General features: G+C 37.2%; 1 protein-coding gene across 1 annotated transcript in view; it reads left to right on the top strand.

The window, feature by feature from the left end:
- Positions 1 to 259: 259 nt before the first annotated feature.
- The window catches only part of QPCT (glutaminyl-peptide cyclotransferase), a 35,616-nt gene continuing 16,747 nt past the window's right edge, over positions 260 to 19,128 (top strand). Inside the window, exons 1-3 of the mRNA XM_001366417.4 lie at positions 260 to 634; positions 14,761 to 14,907; positions 18,726 to 19,004. Of these exons, the coding sequence (XP_001366454.1) occupies positions 494 to 634; positions 14,761 to 14,907; positions 18,726 to 19,004 (567 nt within the window). The 5' untranslated portion in view covers positions 260 to 493. The remainder of the gene's footprint in view (positions 635 to 14,760; positions 14,908 to 18,725; positions 19,005 to 19,128) is intronic.

The following is a 19,128-nucleotide window of genomic DNA, read 5'->3' as shown; positions in this document are numbered from 1 at the left end:
GAGAAAGGGTGACTTGTGCTGCCTTAGACAGCTTTTAGGAAAAGTTTTCTGGAGAGCGTTGCACGACCCCTGATGCCCCAGAGAGTTCTTTCTGAAAACCCCTCTGGGATCTGCTAAGGAGACGTGGCATCTAAGTTCTCTTTCCACATCTACCAGGATCTTAGCCTTTCTTCCAACCTTCCTAATATGGAAAGTGGTCGCTTTTGTTTCCCTGGCTGAAGCCTTCCCCAGTAGCCGGTCGCCCTGGGCTTCCTAAAACAAGGAGAAGATGGGACAAATCAGCAGCTAAGGCTTTCCTCACAGAAGGCTTTCGTGCCGGGCGGGAGCCGGAGGGGAAGCTGGAAGAGATGGAGAGGCGGGAGCAGCCTGCGGACCAAAGGGCGGAGTAGAGAGAAGAGGGGAGGGGAAGGAGGCGCGTTCTCGGGGTTCTCTGGCTCGTGACCGTCAGCAGCTGCTGGAGTAGGAGCCCAGCCTTGGGTAGGCAGCATCAGAGATGCTGTCCTTTGAGCGCAGGAATGGGGCAGCAAAGCCTTGGCGTACAGCAAGAACTCTTTCCCTGCTAGTGGCAATAGCCTACCTTTTCCTAGATGTATGTGGGTACAAAAGTAGTGCCACTACCTGGACGCAGGAAAAGGTAAGGGAGATAGTGAATGAGAGGGAGTGAGAGAATGAGTGTGTGTGTATATGTGTGTGTGTGTGTGTGCGCGCGCGCATACAAAGATTTGGGGAGGGGGGAGGGGAAGTAGTGAGAAAGATGACATGTTCTGCCTGTGCAAAGTTGATAGGTAGGGATGGGAGTCTAAGAGGTACGGGGCTGGTATGGTTCCCCCCTCCCCCAGCCTTGGGAGAGACGCCCCCACACTATTCACTCATACATCAGCAACACTGGGTACTGGGGGCCCGATACTCAGAATAGGGATTTGGCTGTCTCCGACCCAGAAAGACTGGTTAGATGATGTCATGGGTCTGTCCCCTGTTGTGGTTCGATTGGGGGTGTTGAAGGCAGGCACAGGAAGTCTGCCTTGACGGGCAGTGGAAGATAGGGAGATAAGAGATAGTCTTTGGGCTCTGCCACCCACTCTGGTTGATGGATGGTAAGGCTCATTACGCACACAGCACACAGCCTTACAGCAAAGGCTAGGTACTCCTGGAAACACTCCTGCTCTTCATTGATGAGTGAAAACCTGCCCTTTGATTGCTGATTGTAGTACTCAGATAATGGGTTTTCTTTCCTTCCTTCTTCCTTCCCTTCCTTCTTTCTTCCCTCCCTTTGTTTCCCTTCTCCCTTCTCCCTTTCTTCCCATCTTTTTCTGCTTCTCTCTTCCTCCTTTTCTCCTCTCCCTAATTTTCCTTCCTTCCTTCCTTCCTTCCTTCCTTCCTTCCTTCCTTCCTTCCTTCCTTCCTTCCTTCCTTCCTTCCTTCCTTCCTTCCTTCCTTCCTTCCTTCCTTCCTTCCTTCCTTTTTCTTCTTTTTTTTTTGAGAAAGGTGGAACCAAGTATCTCAACTAGAGATATATTATTTTAAAAGCAACTTATGGTTGGGAGAGAGAGAATTTTTTAAAAAATAGAAGCAAGCTAAAAATGTGAAGATTGTAGAGATCTGTACTACTAGGATATTGAAAACTTAAGGATTAAAGGAATTAAAAGGCTCTGTGAAGCAAGCAGTTTCATGCTCATTTCCTTACTTACACAATTAGATTTTGAAATTTGAAATTAGATTTTGAAATACATTTACAGAGGCTTGTGAAAAGTGGGGTGTTTTTTTTTTGTGGTAACACCCTCTCTGTAACTTCCAAAGATATTAAGGTAAATAAAAAAGTAAAAGATCTCTTTAAAGTAATTTCTATTGGATAATGGGGAAAGTTTTATTTTTAAACACAAACCAAGCCATTCAGAAAATTTTCATACATTTAATCCAATGTGTTTTTCAACATTTTAAAAGTACAAGGTACAGAAAGAGATTTATTGGGACACAGACATATGTTCATCCAGACTAGTGAGTCTTCTCATTTTAATACCATGATTCATGTGCTCTCCGTAAAGATTATTAAAGACATCTAGTTCCTGAGTTAGTTTGGTTTTGCTTTGTTTTATAGTCACATTCTGACTGTCCATCTTGCAAATTTACCTTGTTGGCCAAAAGGGGGATCTGATAGAGATTTGAGTAAAGCAGTCAAAAGCTATTATCACTCTTTAAGTAGTATCCTTATATATTATCATCTTACTATGTGCATGGAAACATCTCTGAGGTACCCTCCAGGCTCTCTTCATTATGCTTACCACAATCTTTACTTTCCTGGGGAAAATTGGCAAAGGGGAATTATGAAAACTAGAACTTGGAGACCCACCAACTATCCTTGGTAATACATAAAGTGTCATGAATACCAACTAGTAAAGAGTACTTATAGTTTTCTCCAGGTGTGTGCAGACAGGACAATTGTGTATTGAAATGAGGTGCTGTGATTTTATAATAGTTTAACTATGATTTGAGTTCAAATCTAGGCTTTGACACTTAATGTCATTGTGACCCTAACTAGATAAGCAACTTAATTTTTCTAATAACTCATGTCTGTAGTGTTATAAGGTTTACAGTTTCCTCAAAATCACCCTGTATATTAGGAAATACAAGTATTATTATATTCTATTTTCAGATAAGGAAACTGAGTGGTAAATGAGTTAAGTGAATTGTAAATGGATACAAGATTCCAAGGCAGGTCTCCTGATTCCAATTCTGAGACTCTATGATGCCATCTTTATTTAGATCCCTTATCTATAAAATGGAAATAATAGTACTTATATAACCTACCATATAGTGCTGTTATAAGAGAAATGCTTTCTAAGTATTGAAGCACAATGAAAATTCAAGATATTGTTACTAATAATTGTAGTTGAAATAACTTTTCAGAATATTGTGGACAGTGTGCTAGTTTTGGAGTCACCAAAGGCCTGAGTTATAACATTACTGCCAACATTTGCTAGTTGTATAACCACAGATAAGTTATTTATCTAAACTTCAAGCCTCAGTTTCCTGAAGATTACAGGAGATTAATACACATAGGAGAATTTAAAACCTTAAAGTGGCATACAAATGTGAACAACTAAATATTTACTTCCAATCAATGTAAAATATTAATTTTTTTTCATTTTCTCTTGTTGGCCTTTAAAAGTCTCCTGATTATGTCTCTCTGGTGAGTGGTTAAATAAGTCATGCCAAGGATACCATTTTAATAACATGAGGAATTTCTAGGTATATTAATGTGTCCATTTTTTGTAAAGTGTGGCAAAGAAAGATTTTGAGATTTATTTCCATCTCTTTTAAATTAGGGTATGTCTTATTTATGGTGTCACCTAATATGAAAATATTGGAAAGTCTCCACCTTATGAATATGTTTAAAAATGTGCTAATGAGTTGGTTATTTGGAACCTTGGGGGCATTTCCTCATAGATACAACATTATAGAGTATAAAATGATTCAAACTGACCATAAAAGCCATCTTTAAGTCTCTATAACTGAACTATTATACTAAAAGAATGATTCACTAGGGACCATGTGGTGCAGGAAGGAGGAGGAGCAACATAATTTTTTCCCTCATCTTGAGTTCAAGGGCCATATTTCAAAACAGGTGCAGTTTATCTTTGTCATATGTCATCTCCCTTTCTGGACTTCTCTCACACATCCCAGTGAACCTCTCCCCATTGATCTCATGGTATTTTAAGCCACCCTCTGTGGCATTTCTACTTTGAAGAATTCCAGGTTCCAAGAATATTTATCATTCAATTTAAACCCTTACTCCTTTAGTGTGTCCATTATGTGCTCCAGTGAAAATAACTAGATTAAACTAATTTGCTTCCTATTCTCAATTGAATCAATCAATCAAAGCTGTAAATTAGATGTGAATGTCTATAAATCAATTTGGGAACTGTGAAGTGCTCTGATCATTGGATGAAGATAGATAAATGCCAAACATACCTCTGGGTCTTTACATAACATTTTAAACCAATTCAAAGTTGGGCATTCTAGCAACAGTTCAGTTGGGTACTGAATGGTTAAATCCACTGGTGAGGGAATTCTGAGAATGAATTTGTTCTCCCCCACCCATTGACAAGGTAATAATCTTTCAAACCCTGAAATACTGAAAGATCTAGCATCCTCATTAAATGGTTAAAGGTAGTGTCTGCTTCAAGAACTGTGAGACACATTGAGGACAAACTAGATGCACTGTGAAAAAAGCACTCAATACCTTAGGGATTCTACAGAGAGATTGATCCTTGAAGCCCAGCAGAGGGCTACACTTAAGGGGAACTTTATTAGAGTTTCACAAAGGGAGAAAAGATCTTCCAGTAACTAGGAGTTTTGAGTTCACTTTAGACATATGCTTTTAATTTTATCTCACTCTCCCCAAGGACCTTGTGTGTACAAGGGAAAAGACATTCTCATTTAGGGAATTGTTTTTGGAAAACCTGAATTTGCTATACTTGTTTACCGTTTATAAAAGTTAATAAACTGTGGCTAATAATTGGTTGGGACTTATAAGCAATAATACTAGAAACTGCAGCCCCTTACATTTTCCCTTAGAACCCTGAGAGAAGTAGGAGTCAGCTATCTTTTGGGGACAGGTTGCCATACTAAGTATCCATTGAGGATGCTTTCTTTGTTGGCACATAGTAGGGGTTTAATAATGTTGAATGATTGACTAACTAGTATAGAGGGGGTACTATAAAAATATATATGACCATGAGCAAGTCACTTAATCTTTAATTTCTTAATCTGTAAAATGAGCGGGAAAGGGAAATGGCAAAACACTCCAATATCTTTGCCAAGAAAACCCCAAAATGGAGTCACAAAGAGTTGGACACTGATATGACTCAAGAACAACATATATGTATATGTGTATGTATGTGTATACATACATACACACATAAATAGATCTAGAAAATCATGTAGGAGTTAGATGTTGATCTGAGTTTTGAAGGAAGCTAGCAGTAGAAAGAATTGTGACACAGTTATTACTGTCTGAAAATGAAACAGGCTGCTCCATCACTGGGCATGTCCATGCAAAAGCTAGATAACCCCCTTATACTGGATGGTGTAAAAGGGATCCATTCTTTCAGTGGCGTGAGGAGTAGGCTATTTAACTCCCAAGATACTTTTCAAATCTGAGAATTTATGATTTTATGAGTAAGTACACCAAAGTCAAATCCCTTCAGGGTTTCTACTTTCCATAGCTTCATTCCTATTTCTGTTTTTGTTTCAAATTGTTTACAAAAGGTTAAAGTTGGTTTCTCCAACAGCTTTGATGATAAAGAGCAGGGAGGGCAGTGGTGGTTGTTTGAAAACATGGTCTATTTGTACATCAAGGATTGGAAAAAGGAAGGATTTTAACTTCTTCATTTCCTAGTTTTTATACAGCAACATTTCTGGTGCTTATTGTAGAGTGAATTGTTTAATCTCAGTAAATGCCTGTTGAATCAAACTCTTTAGTCTATAGAGTTAAATAGCAAGATCAACATGTGAACTCTTGGAGAGCTTTTCTGACCAGAGCATAGCTGGGACTTGAATTGGCTGCATTGCTGTCATAATCTCCCCATGAGTTCATGATTTGGAACCACAGATCCTTTCACAAACTGGAGCTGATGCCACAAATTATGTAATTAAAAATATCTTGGGAGAAGCACCACATGTTTGACCCAGGAAAGATGGGCTTTCCCTGCTTTGCATTATAAGATTAACTCTTGCCCCAGTGAGACCTACCATACTTTCTCCTCTTCAATATATGTACTCCAGCAAAGCTTTATCCCAGTTTGTAGCACAGTGCCTGGCACATAGTAGGAATTTAATAAATGTTTATTGGTTAATTACTCATTACTTGATTGACTGCTTGGACCTTGATGTGACTGTCTAAAAATGTTCCTTCTGGCTGAGAAAGAGCAAAGATATTTCCAGTTTTCTGTTGCTACCTGCTACAATTCTTTGGTTCTCTCACTAAATTAACTTCCCTTGGACATCATCTTCCCCTCTTTGATTTTTCTTCTTACTCTTTCCTTTCATTCTTGTTCCTGCCCACTCTCCTTCCTACCATAAAGATTTTTAAAATAAAGTATAGTGCTGGTTTGAAATGTTCTTATTTCTTGAATTCTTCTGGGAAAAGGCAAATTTAAAAAAGTAAAAAGAAATGAAAAGTCAAAATACTCTTTATATACAGTGTGTAAGGAATGTGTTTTAAATAGTTAAATAAGAATACTTATTCCCTTCTCTCTCTCTCTCTCTCTCTCTCTCTCTCTCTCTCTCTCTCTCTCTCTCTCTCTCTCTCTCTCTCTTTAAGTCCTTACCTTCCATCTTAGACTCAATACTATGTATAGGTTCTAAGGCAAAGAGTGGTAAAGGCAAAGTAATAGGGATTAAGTGACTTGCTCAGGGTCACATAGCTAGGAAGTGTCTGAGACCAGATTTGAACCTATGACCTCCTAGGTTTCTGGACCTGGCTCTCAATCCACTGAGTCACCCAGCTACCCCATTCCCTTCTCTTTTAAATAAATTTTGACAAACATTTATTAATAGCTAGCATGTACATATTGCTTCAAGTTTTACAAAGTAGTTTATAAATTTTATCTTATTTTATTCTCACAACAACTCTAGGAGGTGAGTGTTTTTGTTATCTCCACTTTACAAATGAGGAAACTAAGGCAAATCCATGTGAGGTGACTTGTCCAGGCATTTAAGCTGAAGTTTTCCTGACTCCAGTTAGAGCCAACTATCAAGTTATCTATGATGTGTAGAGTGTTGGGGATAGGGACAAATATGAAGCAATTCCTCCCCCCCAAGATTCTGAGTTATTTTCTATGAAGTTCTTCACTATTGTCAAGGGCACTACAATTCTTTCAGTCATCCAGGTTTAAAAACTAGGGTTTATCTTCTACTAGTTACTTTCCTTCATCTCTACGACACACCCCACTCCAATCAGATCCCAGATCTTTCTTATTCTGTCTCAACACTATTTCTGACACCTATCACTATTCCATTCACATAACCTCTACCTTAGTTTAGATCTTCATTATTTCTCAGCAGTTGCAATAAGTGCCAAATTAATCTCCCTTTATCCATTCTCCTCCAATTCATTCTCTTCTCAGCCAGCAAATTGATATACCTAAAGCACAGTTCTGATCATATCGTCCCCTTGCTCAAGGATCTCCCCCAGTTCCCTAAAGCTCCTAGGATAAAAGTACAAACCCCTGTGTTTGGTGGTTAAACAGGTCTCAAGCTATCTTTCTCATGTGATTATACAAGGCTCCTTCTCATGCATCCTTTTCCAGCCAGGCTTACTTGGGTGGTATATACAACATTCCATCTCCCATCTGCTGTTGACTGGAAAAAAAGTCCTTCCTCCTAATCTCTCCTTATTCCTTAAAACTCTTATCTCCATTCAAGGTTAAACAAAAGTGTTGACTTACAGGAATCTTTTTCTAATTACCCCAAGTTAGTACCCTTAGCTCCACTCTACCCACAGCCCCACCCTGAGGGGAGAAATTCCTTTGTATATTTCTTATGAATGTAATTGGGGTTGGAGAAATGACTGGTAGCCTGTAATTTTGTAGCCTGGGGGGACAATAATTCTGTCTAAGCTCTGAGATCAAACTGAAGACTCTTTTCATCTTTGAGTCAGAGGGCTGACTTGAATCATGCCTGAGAGTTCTTAAAGGGACACATAGACAGTCTGCCAGAGATAGGCTCAAAGGAAGGAGCAGGTCCACATGGAACTGAAAAAAAGCCTGACTGCCACAGAACTGGAAGCACAGGGCACAAGGAGGAAGAAGAAATTGACAAGAAACTGAAAGGAGTGATGAAAGGAAAATAAAATAAGGCTGAACTTTAAGGGGAGAAAAGAGATGGAGGAATTTCATTGGGCCCCTATAGGTGTCTTGAAGTAGAAGACAGGTTTAAAACTACTGATTCTACTTTTAAGAACTAAGGGGAGATCCAAAGAAGGTCAGCTTTTTCATCAAAGTCCCTTCCCTGAGACTGTCTAGTTAGTGATATTGTAATGTATTCTGCTTATTAGTATAGGTGAGAGCCTTTCCTGATGCCAGAAAATCTTGAGTTCAAATATGAACTCTGATACTTAATAGCTGTGCACCTCTAGGCAAGTCACTTGACTTCTGTTTGTCTCAGTTCCCCCAGCCGTAAAATTGGGATCCTAATAACACCCACCTCCCAGGGTTGTTGTGAAGATCAAATTATGTAATAACTGTAAAAAGTTCCTACCACAATGCCTGGCACCTAGTAGGAGCTATATAAATGCTTATCTTTTCCCTTATTCCATTCCCTTTAACTAAAGTGTTTTCTGTATCCTGATTTTGTATCAAATATAGAATTTTTTCAAATGGAGACTCTCAGCTGTTAAGATTATATTAAAATTTTCACCAGAGAAACTCTCTGAAAGAGTAGAGAAAGGAGCCACCTGAAACTCTGGGCCATTATTGTTGGCTTTAGGCTAAAATTGATATAATTGTTGTTAATAGGGTGTTGTGGTTGATAAAATTGCTAGATAGAAGGAAGAAATGGAAGAAACATCAATGAAAAACTGTACCCTCCCCACAAATGCCTGGGAAGAATTCAGTTTTGTCTCTTTCAAGAAGGGAAGAGGAAACAAAAGATGGAGTACTGACCAGCCACCTGTATCCTCCATAGTGACACTCAACAGAGTTTACTTGTACATTTTGTATTTACAGTAAGACTTGGTTTTACTCAACACACTAGAATCCACCTATCTGCTATTGGTAATTAAAAAACATAAATGCAGAAAAATACAGAAAATAAAAAATTTTAATTATGTATTAAATCTGAATCATTTCCCCAAGAAACAGTAAAGCCTCCAACCAATTCCACAATCATGCTCATTTTTGCTCTGAGAAGCATTAGTGTGAGGCATTGCATTGTTTTGTGTTAAATGTTAGTTCCTTCTTCCTCAGTCGTTGTTCTGGCTCTTAAGTTCTGTCTGCATCAGAGCAGTGCTTCTCTTTGTTTCCTTAAAACTATTTAATTATTACTAATTATCCCAATGAACAAGAGTAATGATTCTGGTAGTTCTGATGAGCCTAAGAAAAGTTGTAAAATGCCTTTGTCTGTTCGTATATGAAATATTTATTAAATAATGGAATTCAGTGTTATGTGTGATTTTCAATTTAGGTGAAGGGTCTTGGAACATATTAGTTCTGTAAAACCAAGTCCTGCTGTTCATTCCGTTTCCTCCTAAGAATATAAGCTTCTTGCCTCAGATATTTCCTAGCTGTGTGACCCTGGGCAAGTCACTTAACCCCCATTGCCTAGCTCTTACCACTCTATTGCCTTAGAACCAATACACAGTATTGATTCTAAGATAGAAGGTAAGGGTTTAAAAAAAAAGAAGAATATAAGCTTCTTGAGGGCCGAGACTATTTTGTTTTTGTCTTTCTATCCCCAGAACTAGCAAATACTAGGTAATTAATAAATATTTGTTGAAATGAATTCAACCAAACTGTTAGCTTCTGCCTCCATGCTAGGGACTTTGGAAGAGTTTAAGAAAACAGTCAACAACTACCTGGATTGGTGAATCTCCACCCCTACCAACTCACCCCAAAATTTGAGAATATAATGAATCAACAACATTTACCAAAGTGGACTTGTGGACTCAGCTTGATAAAGGCTTTCCATCTCCTCATTCTCAGCATTCTAGACAGCCTAGCAGTTGTGGCTCTGTTATTCATTTATCCTCATCCTAATCTCAGAAAGGTTTTGTCAGCATCTTGGAATGCAAGTTTGTGCTGAAAATATTTCATCATCCATAAAATCAGGACATTGAACTAGATGACCTTCCAAGGTTCCCTTTCAGCTTTAAATCTATAATCCTGTCACTTTTCTTAAGTTTCACAGAGCTATTTAGTGGCAAAGAGAACTGAAATATGCTCTAAATAGATTAGGACAGACTCTACCCATAGCTATTAAACAGGCAAAAGATTTGTCCAATTATATTTTCTGTCTGTCTTCATAATTGAGTGTGCATATATCAATTACAAAGTTATCTGATTGTTATGATGGACAAGGCAATAGAGAGTTGGCTAAGTGGTTGAGTGGATTCAGAGCCAGTCCAAGAGACTAGAAGTCCTGGGTTCATATCTGACTTCAGACACTTCCTACCTGTGTGATCCTGGACATGCTGCTTAATCCCAGTTGCCTAGTCTTTACCTCTATTTTTGCCTTGGAACCAATGTTGATTATCAGATAGAAGATAAAGGTTAAAAAAAGATGGTAAACATGGATTTGGAGGGAAGAAGGTATTTGGGTGATGGCAATTTTGGCAAATGAGGCATGTTCTAAAATAGGGATGCTTCAAGGGGTTCAGGATAATAATAGGATATTCTGATAGAGGAATTTTGGGAAATCTTGGGCCAAAGACAGATTTCACTTATTTTGAAATTTGGACTACTCTCTACTCAACTTAATTCCATTTAGTTAAATTTTGTTCTGTTTTGCTAATTTTATTAAATATTTTAAGTGCCAGTTATGATGATATCAAGATTACAAAAAAGGCAGTCTTTGAGGAATTTAAATCTAGTACAAGAGATAGGATCTTTATACAAACATTATAATGTAAAATGGGGAATGACTAAATGCATAAGAGTGGTTAGAATGTCCTGAGAGTTTAATTCTAGCTTCTGTAACAGGAAAAGCTCATAATTCACATTAACAGATTACTTTTTATTATGTTTTTATATGTTACTTGAGGATTATAAGATACTTTATAACAATCTAATGAAGTATAGAATATATTATTATCTATAATTTGAGAGCTAAGAGTGGTTAAGTAACTTGCCTACTGCATGTCACTAGTAACAGAAATATGTTATTTTTATATCATATTGCCTCTCTTGAAGACTTTACAAAGGATTTAGCAATTAAGCTGGACATTTGAAAAAGAAAAGATGTCAGAAGTGGAGCTGGCCTTGAATCACAGAATCTCAGAATAGAAAATATGTCAGAGGCTATCTAGACCAATTCATTTCTGTCTCAGAATTCCCTCTCCAACATCTTCATCAAATGGTCATCAGGACTTTACAAGTGTGAGAAAAATAAGACAGCTCTAATTATTGGGACAGTTTTCTTTATGTGGATCCAAAATCTGTCTCTCTACACTTTTTAACCAATTGTTTCTAGTTCTGTTATGAAGCAAACTGCAGAACAAGTCTGATCGCACTTTCATATGATAGTATTTCAAATACTTGAAAAAATTTAATGTGTGCCTGAGTCTTTTATCCAAGATAAATATCTTTGGTTCTTTCAATCAATTCTTGAATGCCAGGGCTATTCATTTAGAATCCACAAATCCCCAAGAGTCTATGGATAAAGTCCTGGAGATGGGGATCTGGGATGGGGGTGAGGGGAAATCTTTATTTCACTAACCTCCAACTGACATTAGTCATTTTCTTCAAATAGTTAAAAATGTTATTCTGAGAAAGGGTCCATAAGCATCACTAGAAGGCCAGAGGGATACATGACACAAAAAGGGTGAAGAACCTGTGTTGTGTGTCATGATCTCCAGACTCTACATTCATCTTCACCATCCTCTAGATAATCTTCAACTTCTTGTCTATTTTCAACACAGCCATGGTCACTTTTGTGATAATAGATTTTTTAAAAGATGCTTACAAACTATCTCTTTAATTGCTCTCAAATTTTTCTAGGAATTAAAGCCATGTTCACTGGGCTGTAGTTTGCAAATTCTGAACTCTTTCTTTTTTTGAACACCAGGAGAATATTTGATAAGCTTCAGTCTTACAGAACCTCTTACATCTTCCATGATCTTTCAAGGATCACTCATAATGGCTCAGCCACTCATCTCCAACAATGCTCTAAGCAACTAGAACTGAATTGTCTTAGGTCAGGTGACATTAAGTCATCAAGGCACTTATCCCCCTATTTTTTCTTGGGGTAAGTCAAATATTCACTATTATCTACATCATTCTGCCCTTATAATTCCAGAGCTTTATCTCTTTGGCCAAAAAAAAAATCAGCAAAATAAGTGTGAATAATTTTAGTCTTCTCTATTTCCTGTTATCACCATCCTGGGAACTCAGAATTCAGTCTTATTTCCTTCTTTGACAACTCTTTTCTATGATATAACTTAAAGATATTGATGCCTATTTTCTGATCTTCATCATTCACTCAGCCTTAGCTCATTTTGAGCTTTTAGTACTCCATACACTTTTTAAAAAATTAGATCATAATACATTTGGATAGTTAGCCTAAGTTATCAGCCCTTGTTACCACTGTCTATAGATAGGTCTCTGAAACATTGTAAAGTTGTTCAGTGATTCTCCTGAGTATCCACATCAGTCTCTTATATATCCACAAATCTTCCTTTTTATTTATTGGAATTTTTTTCTTCTGGCTTCTTCATGAATTGAACTTGAATGCTTCCTATCCCTCTTTGACTTTGGATTTCTTTTTTATCTCCTAATGATTCATTTTTAGAAGTCCCATCATGGTTTCTACTTTTTCTTATGTCTCTTTGAAAGTAGGTGGTTGAAGAAGAGACTAGTTCAGCATTTTATCTTCTTAGTGTGTGTGTATAGTGTAGGGAAGACTGGCACTTCTGGTGTGAGGACTTATCCAACCCTTTTCAGGGCTTCTCATCCACTTTTGGTGTCTACCATACCTATGACTCAATTCTTACCCAGTGACTTAGGGGATGTATAGCTCAAGCATATGAAGATTTTCCCCAGAAGAATGGACACATGAGAACAGTTTGTTCCAGTAGCCATAAAGGCTCAGAAGCAGGAGCTATGGAATCCTTAGAGCTTGGTCAGACATCAGCGATGCCAAGATTATCCACTGAATCCCAGGCCATCTCCAGTCTTCTTGACTTTTGCTTTGTCACTAGACTTGGATAATTCTGGAAGAATGAGGTCAATGACTTTGTGCAACTGCATCACTTAAATCCAATTCACTTGCAAGACAGGACATCTCCCTGTGAAGTCATGGATCCTCTTTGAAATGAAGAAGGAAAAACAATAATTCTTCTCTTTGCAATCTTCCTTCTCTTTTCCTTTGAACCCCATGACTATTAGTTCCAGTCACTAGAGCTCAGGAACGTATTATTAGTAGCTCCCCTTTGAGGCTTTTGTGGATTGACCTGAGAACCCAGTCATCATTTATAACAACATAGTTTCAATGTGAAAAGCTGCATGGCTAGTCTATGACTAATTATTATTTATCTCTCAAGGCATTCTTTGCTTCAGACAGGGATAAACCCGAGTGAAGGGAAAGTCTGATTATATCCTCCTATACCCAAACAAAGGAGAATTTGGCTCAGGCTAAAACAGGAAGCAGTGATGCAGAATAACAATACTAATCAAATGAACAGGTATAGTTTTCAAGAAAGGTCAGAATAAAGTAAAACTAGAAAGTACAGTGAGTTCAGTACTGAAAGATCTGTGATAACACTGGTATGGCTATTCTTTTCATCAATACAAATCACAACCCTTCCTTACCTTAGTGGACAATCATCATGAACTAATTGTGGCCAGCTACGCTCACTACCTGTGGCCAAAGTTCTGGTGATGAGCCTCTCTGATGGACTCATACTCAAATCCGTTTACAAATCCATAGGAGCTGTTTTCTAGAGCTTGTTTCTGTGGGCATAGCCTTAGAGAAGCTAGTATGACCTTCACATTGCATTGAGTAGGATTGAAATGGAGGATTCATTATAAATCCCAGGGTTAAATAAAATGTATTGGCATGTTGCACCAAAAACGTTCTGGAAAGAAAGTATAGTCTCCCCCAAGCATTTAGGGAAAAAAAAGTATTTATATCTTTTTTGTATTTCTTTATACAATTTCCCACTCCTCATGTGATATCTATACATAGATAGGCAGTTTATAAATGCCATGAAATGGTTTTGATAATGACATCATTATTATCTTTAGTGCCATTATAAAATATAATAAATTGATGCTATATACTACTAAAATCACATCTTTGAATATCATGTATATCTAGGATTTTAAATAAAAGTGTGCTTCAGTTCATATGTCCCCAAGTAGACTGTTAATAGAACGTTAATAATTGAATTGCGTTTTAAATATAGTTGGGTTGATCACCAATCAAAGGGATGCTGTTATAAAGATATTTGTAAAGAAGAATCATTTCTATTATGTGATTAATCATTCCCTAATTTAAATAAAAATGTGTGCAGTCAGAAATATGTAATAATTTATGCATCTACACAGTTTTCTTAAAAGGTTTATCATTGTATGTATTTATTTTATCACTTTAATTGCTACAAAAATAGAATTCTTAGTATATTTATAATAACTGTTGATTATTTAAAAATTGCTAAAATGATAATTTCTGAATTCTAGTTCTAGAATTTTTGGAATTTATTGGTTAGTGGTAAAATTCACATGCAAATTGACTTTATTTTGATTTTTTAAACCCTTACCTTCTGTCTTAGAATGAATACTACATATCAATTCCAAGGAAAAAGAATGGTAAAAATTTAAGTGACTTGCCCAGGGTCAAATAGATAGGAAGTGTTATGTTAGAGGTCATATTTGAACCCAGGTTCTTCTATCTCTAGGCTTGGATCTTTTCCCACTGAGCCACCTAACTGCCCCTGACCTTATTTTTAATATAGAAGGGAATAATCTTGCAATTCTGTGTTGAAGTGAAATTCGTAAGCATTTTTAGGAATGAGTCACCTATTTTTTATTTTATCTTAATATTCAGAATGAACACCAACCGGCTATTTTGAATTCAACTGATATCCAGAAAATTGCAGAAGGCACAAATATATCTGAAATGTGGCAAAATGACTTAAAACCACTACTTATTGAAAGATATCCAGGATCTCCAGGAAGCTATGCTGTTCGCCAGGTAAGAATTTCTGGGAATATTTTATGATGAATAAATGATACAGATTTCTAAAGTCAATCTAGGATCTTATTCTCATAATAAGGAGTATTATGGCAAATGTCCTAATTGTCTAATGTTTATATTATCTAGATTTTCTCAACGATCCCCATAGAATGAGTCAAATAAGTACCAAAGCAATGCAACAAAAAGATCTATTCTGAGAATTTGTTTTATGAAAGAAAGGAGGATTTTTAGGACTCTAGCTTTATTTGTCAACCAAAGCCATAGTGATAAATTTGGAATTACTAATTTAGTGAAATCATGTTCAACATTAGCAACTGAATTAGCTGGCTAATCTTAATTTTAGCTTTTGCCTAATATATAGAGCATTCCTTTAGAGCTACAAAAATGCCAAGACTGCTATAGGAAGACTTCATTTTAGTTGAATTCCCTGCAGAAGATTTATAAGGGGACTTATATAAGAATCATACAGGCTCACAAGGACTTCTTGTAATCTATACTGCTTGTGAGATTTCCCACACTGCTGAGATCACAAACACAAATCACTGACTTGTCCTCCATTACTAGAAGGTCCTTCCTGCTCGTCTCTGCCTTTTAGCTCCTTTAGCTTTCTTTAAATCTCAACTAAAACTCTACCTTTGACAGATTGATTTTCCCAAGTCCCCTTAATACTGATTCCTTCCCTCTGAGATTATTTCCAGTTTATATTCCATGTATCTTGAGTGTACATAACTGTTTTCATTTTGTCTCTCCTTTATAGTATGAGATCCTTGAGATCAGAGGAATTGTTTTTGCTGCCCAGTGCTTAGCATACAGCCTAACACAGCATTGGCTTTTAAGAAATAATTATTGACTCTCCTTGTTAATAAACTTAAATCTACAAGTCCAAATTTTAAAGAGACTTTCAAGAAATAATGCTGTAAAAGAACCCTTCACTGTTCTCTTTTCTATAGATTTGGAGTCATTCTAAAATAAAATCTGTACTTTCTACTGCTCAAGAGCCTTTCTTTTTACTGCTAGGAGTCTGGAACAATATGGGTGCTTTGGGCTTTACCTTATCTATCTTACATGAGAGTAGAGTGGGAGTTGTTTCCGTATTCAAGAGATTCTAATAGTAAGAGACCAACTTCTTGATCCTAAGGGAGAGAACATCTGAAACTCACCAACTGATTCTTTTTTTAAAATTCTTATCTTCCATCTTAGAATTAATACTGTGTATTGGTTCCAAGGCAAAAGAGTAGCACGGGCTAGGCAATGGAGGTTAAGTGCCCAGGGTTATACAGCTAGGAAGTGTCTGAAGCCAGATTTGAACCCATGACTAGTCTGTCTCTAGGCCTGGCTCTCAATCTACAGAGCCACCCAGTTTCCTCCAGCACCAGGTGATTCTTTATGAGAAAAATGCCAGATCAGAAAAAAAAACCCAAGGAAAACAACTTCAGCTAATAGACTAGGTGGACAATTTAGTTCCTTTAGTAAAAACTAAATATTTAGGTAGCTTTAAAAAGTGAATAAAGTAGTCAATTTAGTGAATCCTGATTTGCCTTGAGACTTTTGTTACTGTTCTTACAAATTTTAGTATCTTTATAACAACTGAGTCTTTATTGAAAATCCGTTTCACAACTAAGGAGTGAATTTACAACATTATGTTTACAGCTAAGCTATACTATCAGATATCTTGTTTTCCCTTGTAGTGTGTTTTATGAAAAACTTTCAAGCTGCCATTGTTAATTAAGACAATTTTGAAAGCAATGCATCAACTTTCTACCAGTTGTTCTTCATGGTAGACATTTTAAATAAAAATAATCATTTTTGTGGAGCACAAGAGGGATAAAAAACTTGCTCCTCCTGTGTCTAATTGTCCACTGGAAGCTTTGAACCTTCCTGGTGATGCTTGTGAGACTTGTTAAAAACTTTAGTATATACATGTCAGGGAAAACAATATTTTTCTGTCATTAAGATATGTCCATTGTGGGGGGAAGGAGAGGAGAGGAGAGAGGGAGAGAGAGAGAGAGAGAGAGAGAGAGAGAGAGAGAGAGAGAGAGAGAGAGAGAGAGAGAGAGGAAGAAATAGAGAGAGAGAGAGAGAGAGAGAGAGAGAGAAATAGAGAGAGAGAGAGAGAGAGAGAGAGAGAGAGAGAGAGAGAGAGAGAGATCATGATATAGTGGATGGAGAACTGCTCTCAAAGCCAGAAATACCTGCATTTTAATCCTTCCTGGATATATAGTGGCTATATATAATGTGTATATAGTTCTTTGTATATTGTCACCCCAATTAGAATATGACTTCCTAGAGGGGACTGACTATGTTTTTATGTTTTTTTTTATCCCTAGAATTTAGCATAGTTTCCAGCACAGTGAAAGTGTTTTATAAATGTCTCTTTCATAACTGACTGCGATTGTGACCATAGACAAGTCACTTTCAAAACTCAAGACAACTCTCTAAGATCCTTTTTTAAAAAAATTATTCATTAAAAAAATATTTTTCCATGTTTACATGATTCATTTTCTTTCCATCCTCTCTTCCCTTCCCCCTCCCAGAGCCAACACTAATTCCACTGGGTTGTACAAATGTTATTACTTGATACCTATTTCCATATTTTTCATTTTTGCAATAGAACAATCTTTAAAAGTCAAACCCCCAAATCATATACCCATATAAACAAATGGCAAGGATAAGTCTTGTTTTTCTTTTGCATTTCTTCTCCCATAGTTCTTTCTCTCAATGTGGATAGCATTCTTTCTCATAAGTCCTTCAGGAATGTCCTGGATTATTGCATTGCTACTAGTAGTAAAGTCCCCCACACTGGATAATTCCACAGTGTTTCACCTTCTGTGTACAGTGTTCTTTCGGTTCTTCTTATTCCACTATGCATCAGTTCACTGAACTCTCTAAAATTCTTAAATGTAGAGAAGTTGCTGACCTGAAATGATAGCAGGAATTTTGTCACCTGTTGAGTTCTTTATACAATGAAATCACAGGTTCATTCCCTTTCTTTACCTATTAAAAAAGAAAGTAGTTCTATAAAGGACTTCTTTCTCATTGTACTCCTCTGCATGTTTTGCCTGAAGCCTACTTTACCCTACCCTTGTCTTGGATCTGACTCCTCTGTACACTGTGTCCAGATGGATCATGCCTGTCACATGATCTGAAATATTAGTGAGCAACACAGATCTCAAATGTGCTAGCCATGAATCTAGAAACACAGCCCCACAGAGTGTTAACATGTAAAGACCCTTAGAAATGATCTAATTTGATTATTCATTTAGTAATTAAATCAACCCCTTCATTTACAAATGAGGAAACCAAGGCCCAGAGAAATTCAGGCTTTTGCCTTGTCATATTGCAAACTAAAACCAGATCACAGACTCCTGACTCTTGGTCCAATACTTAGTTCATTATATGTTCTAGTGCCTTCCCTTCCCTTCTCCCTCAATCCTTGCCAATTTTTTCTTCACTGAAAAATTTCCCATTCTCTCTCAATTGCTGTTAATAAGGACATAATTTCATTAATTGTTTCCTATATTGAATGGCATCATCATGAACATTCATTTAATGATTGCTCTATTCAGGACAATGGGCTAATTACCAGAGAAGTATTCAAAGAAGTATTAGGGAGAGTTTCTGCTGTCAGTTTGTCACTATGTAAGAGAGGGTCTGTGTTACAGAAAGGCATTAGAAAATCAAGGTATCCATAACTTCTCAAATGTTTCTTCTTGGCTGCCTGAGATGTTAAATGTGGACATTGAAACACATTCCAGCTGAAACCCATATCTGTGTAGACCAGAGGCATTAATTTCCCTTTTTTCCTCCCCTTCTAGCACATCATGCAGAGAATTCACAGACTCCAAGCCAACTGGAACTTAGAAGTGGACACTTTCTTGAGTTACACACCCTATGGATACCGGACTTTTTCAAACATCATCAGCACTCTCAATCCCACTGCCAAACGCCACCTGGTACTTGCTTGCCACTATGACTCTAAGTACTTTCCACAGCTGGGCAACGGAATATTTGTGGGAGCCACAGATTCAGCGGTGCCCTGTGCAATGTTGCTGGAGGTAGCCCGGGCTTTAGACAATCAACTGCTTTCCCTAAAGGTATCTATTTTCCTCTTGTTGGTTTAAGTGAACAGCTATCTTAGCAGCTACTCAGAGTGAATTTTAGAGTCCTGGGAGTCTAAAAGGGACATTCAAGAAAGCCATGCTTCAGGTACATTTTGCA

This window comes from Monodelphis domestica, chromosome 1, assembly GCF_027887165.1.
Source record: "Monodelphis domestica isolate mMonDom1 chromosome 1, mMonDom1.pri, whole genome shotgun sequence".
NCBI classification, from domain to species: Eukaryota; Metazoa; Chordata; class Mammalia; order Didelphimorphia; family Didelphidae; genus Monodelphis; species Monodelphis domestica.
The sequence above is the reverse complement of the archived record's forward strand: the minus strand, read 5'-3'. Positions and strand labels throughout refer to the sequence as shown.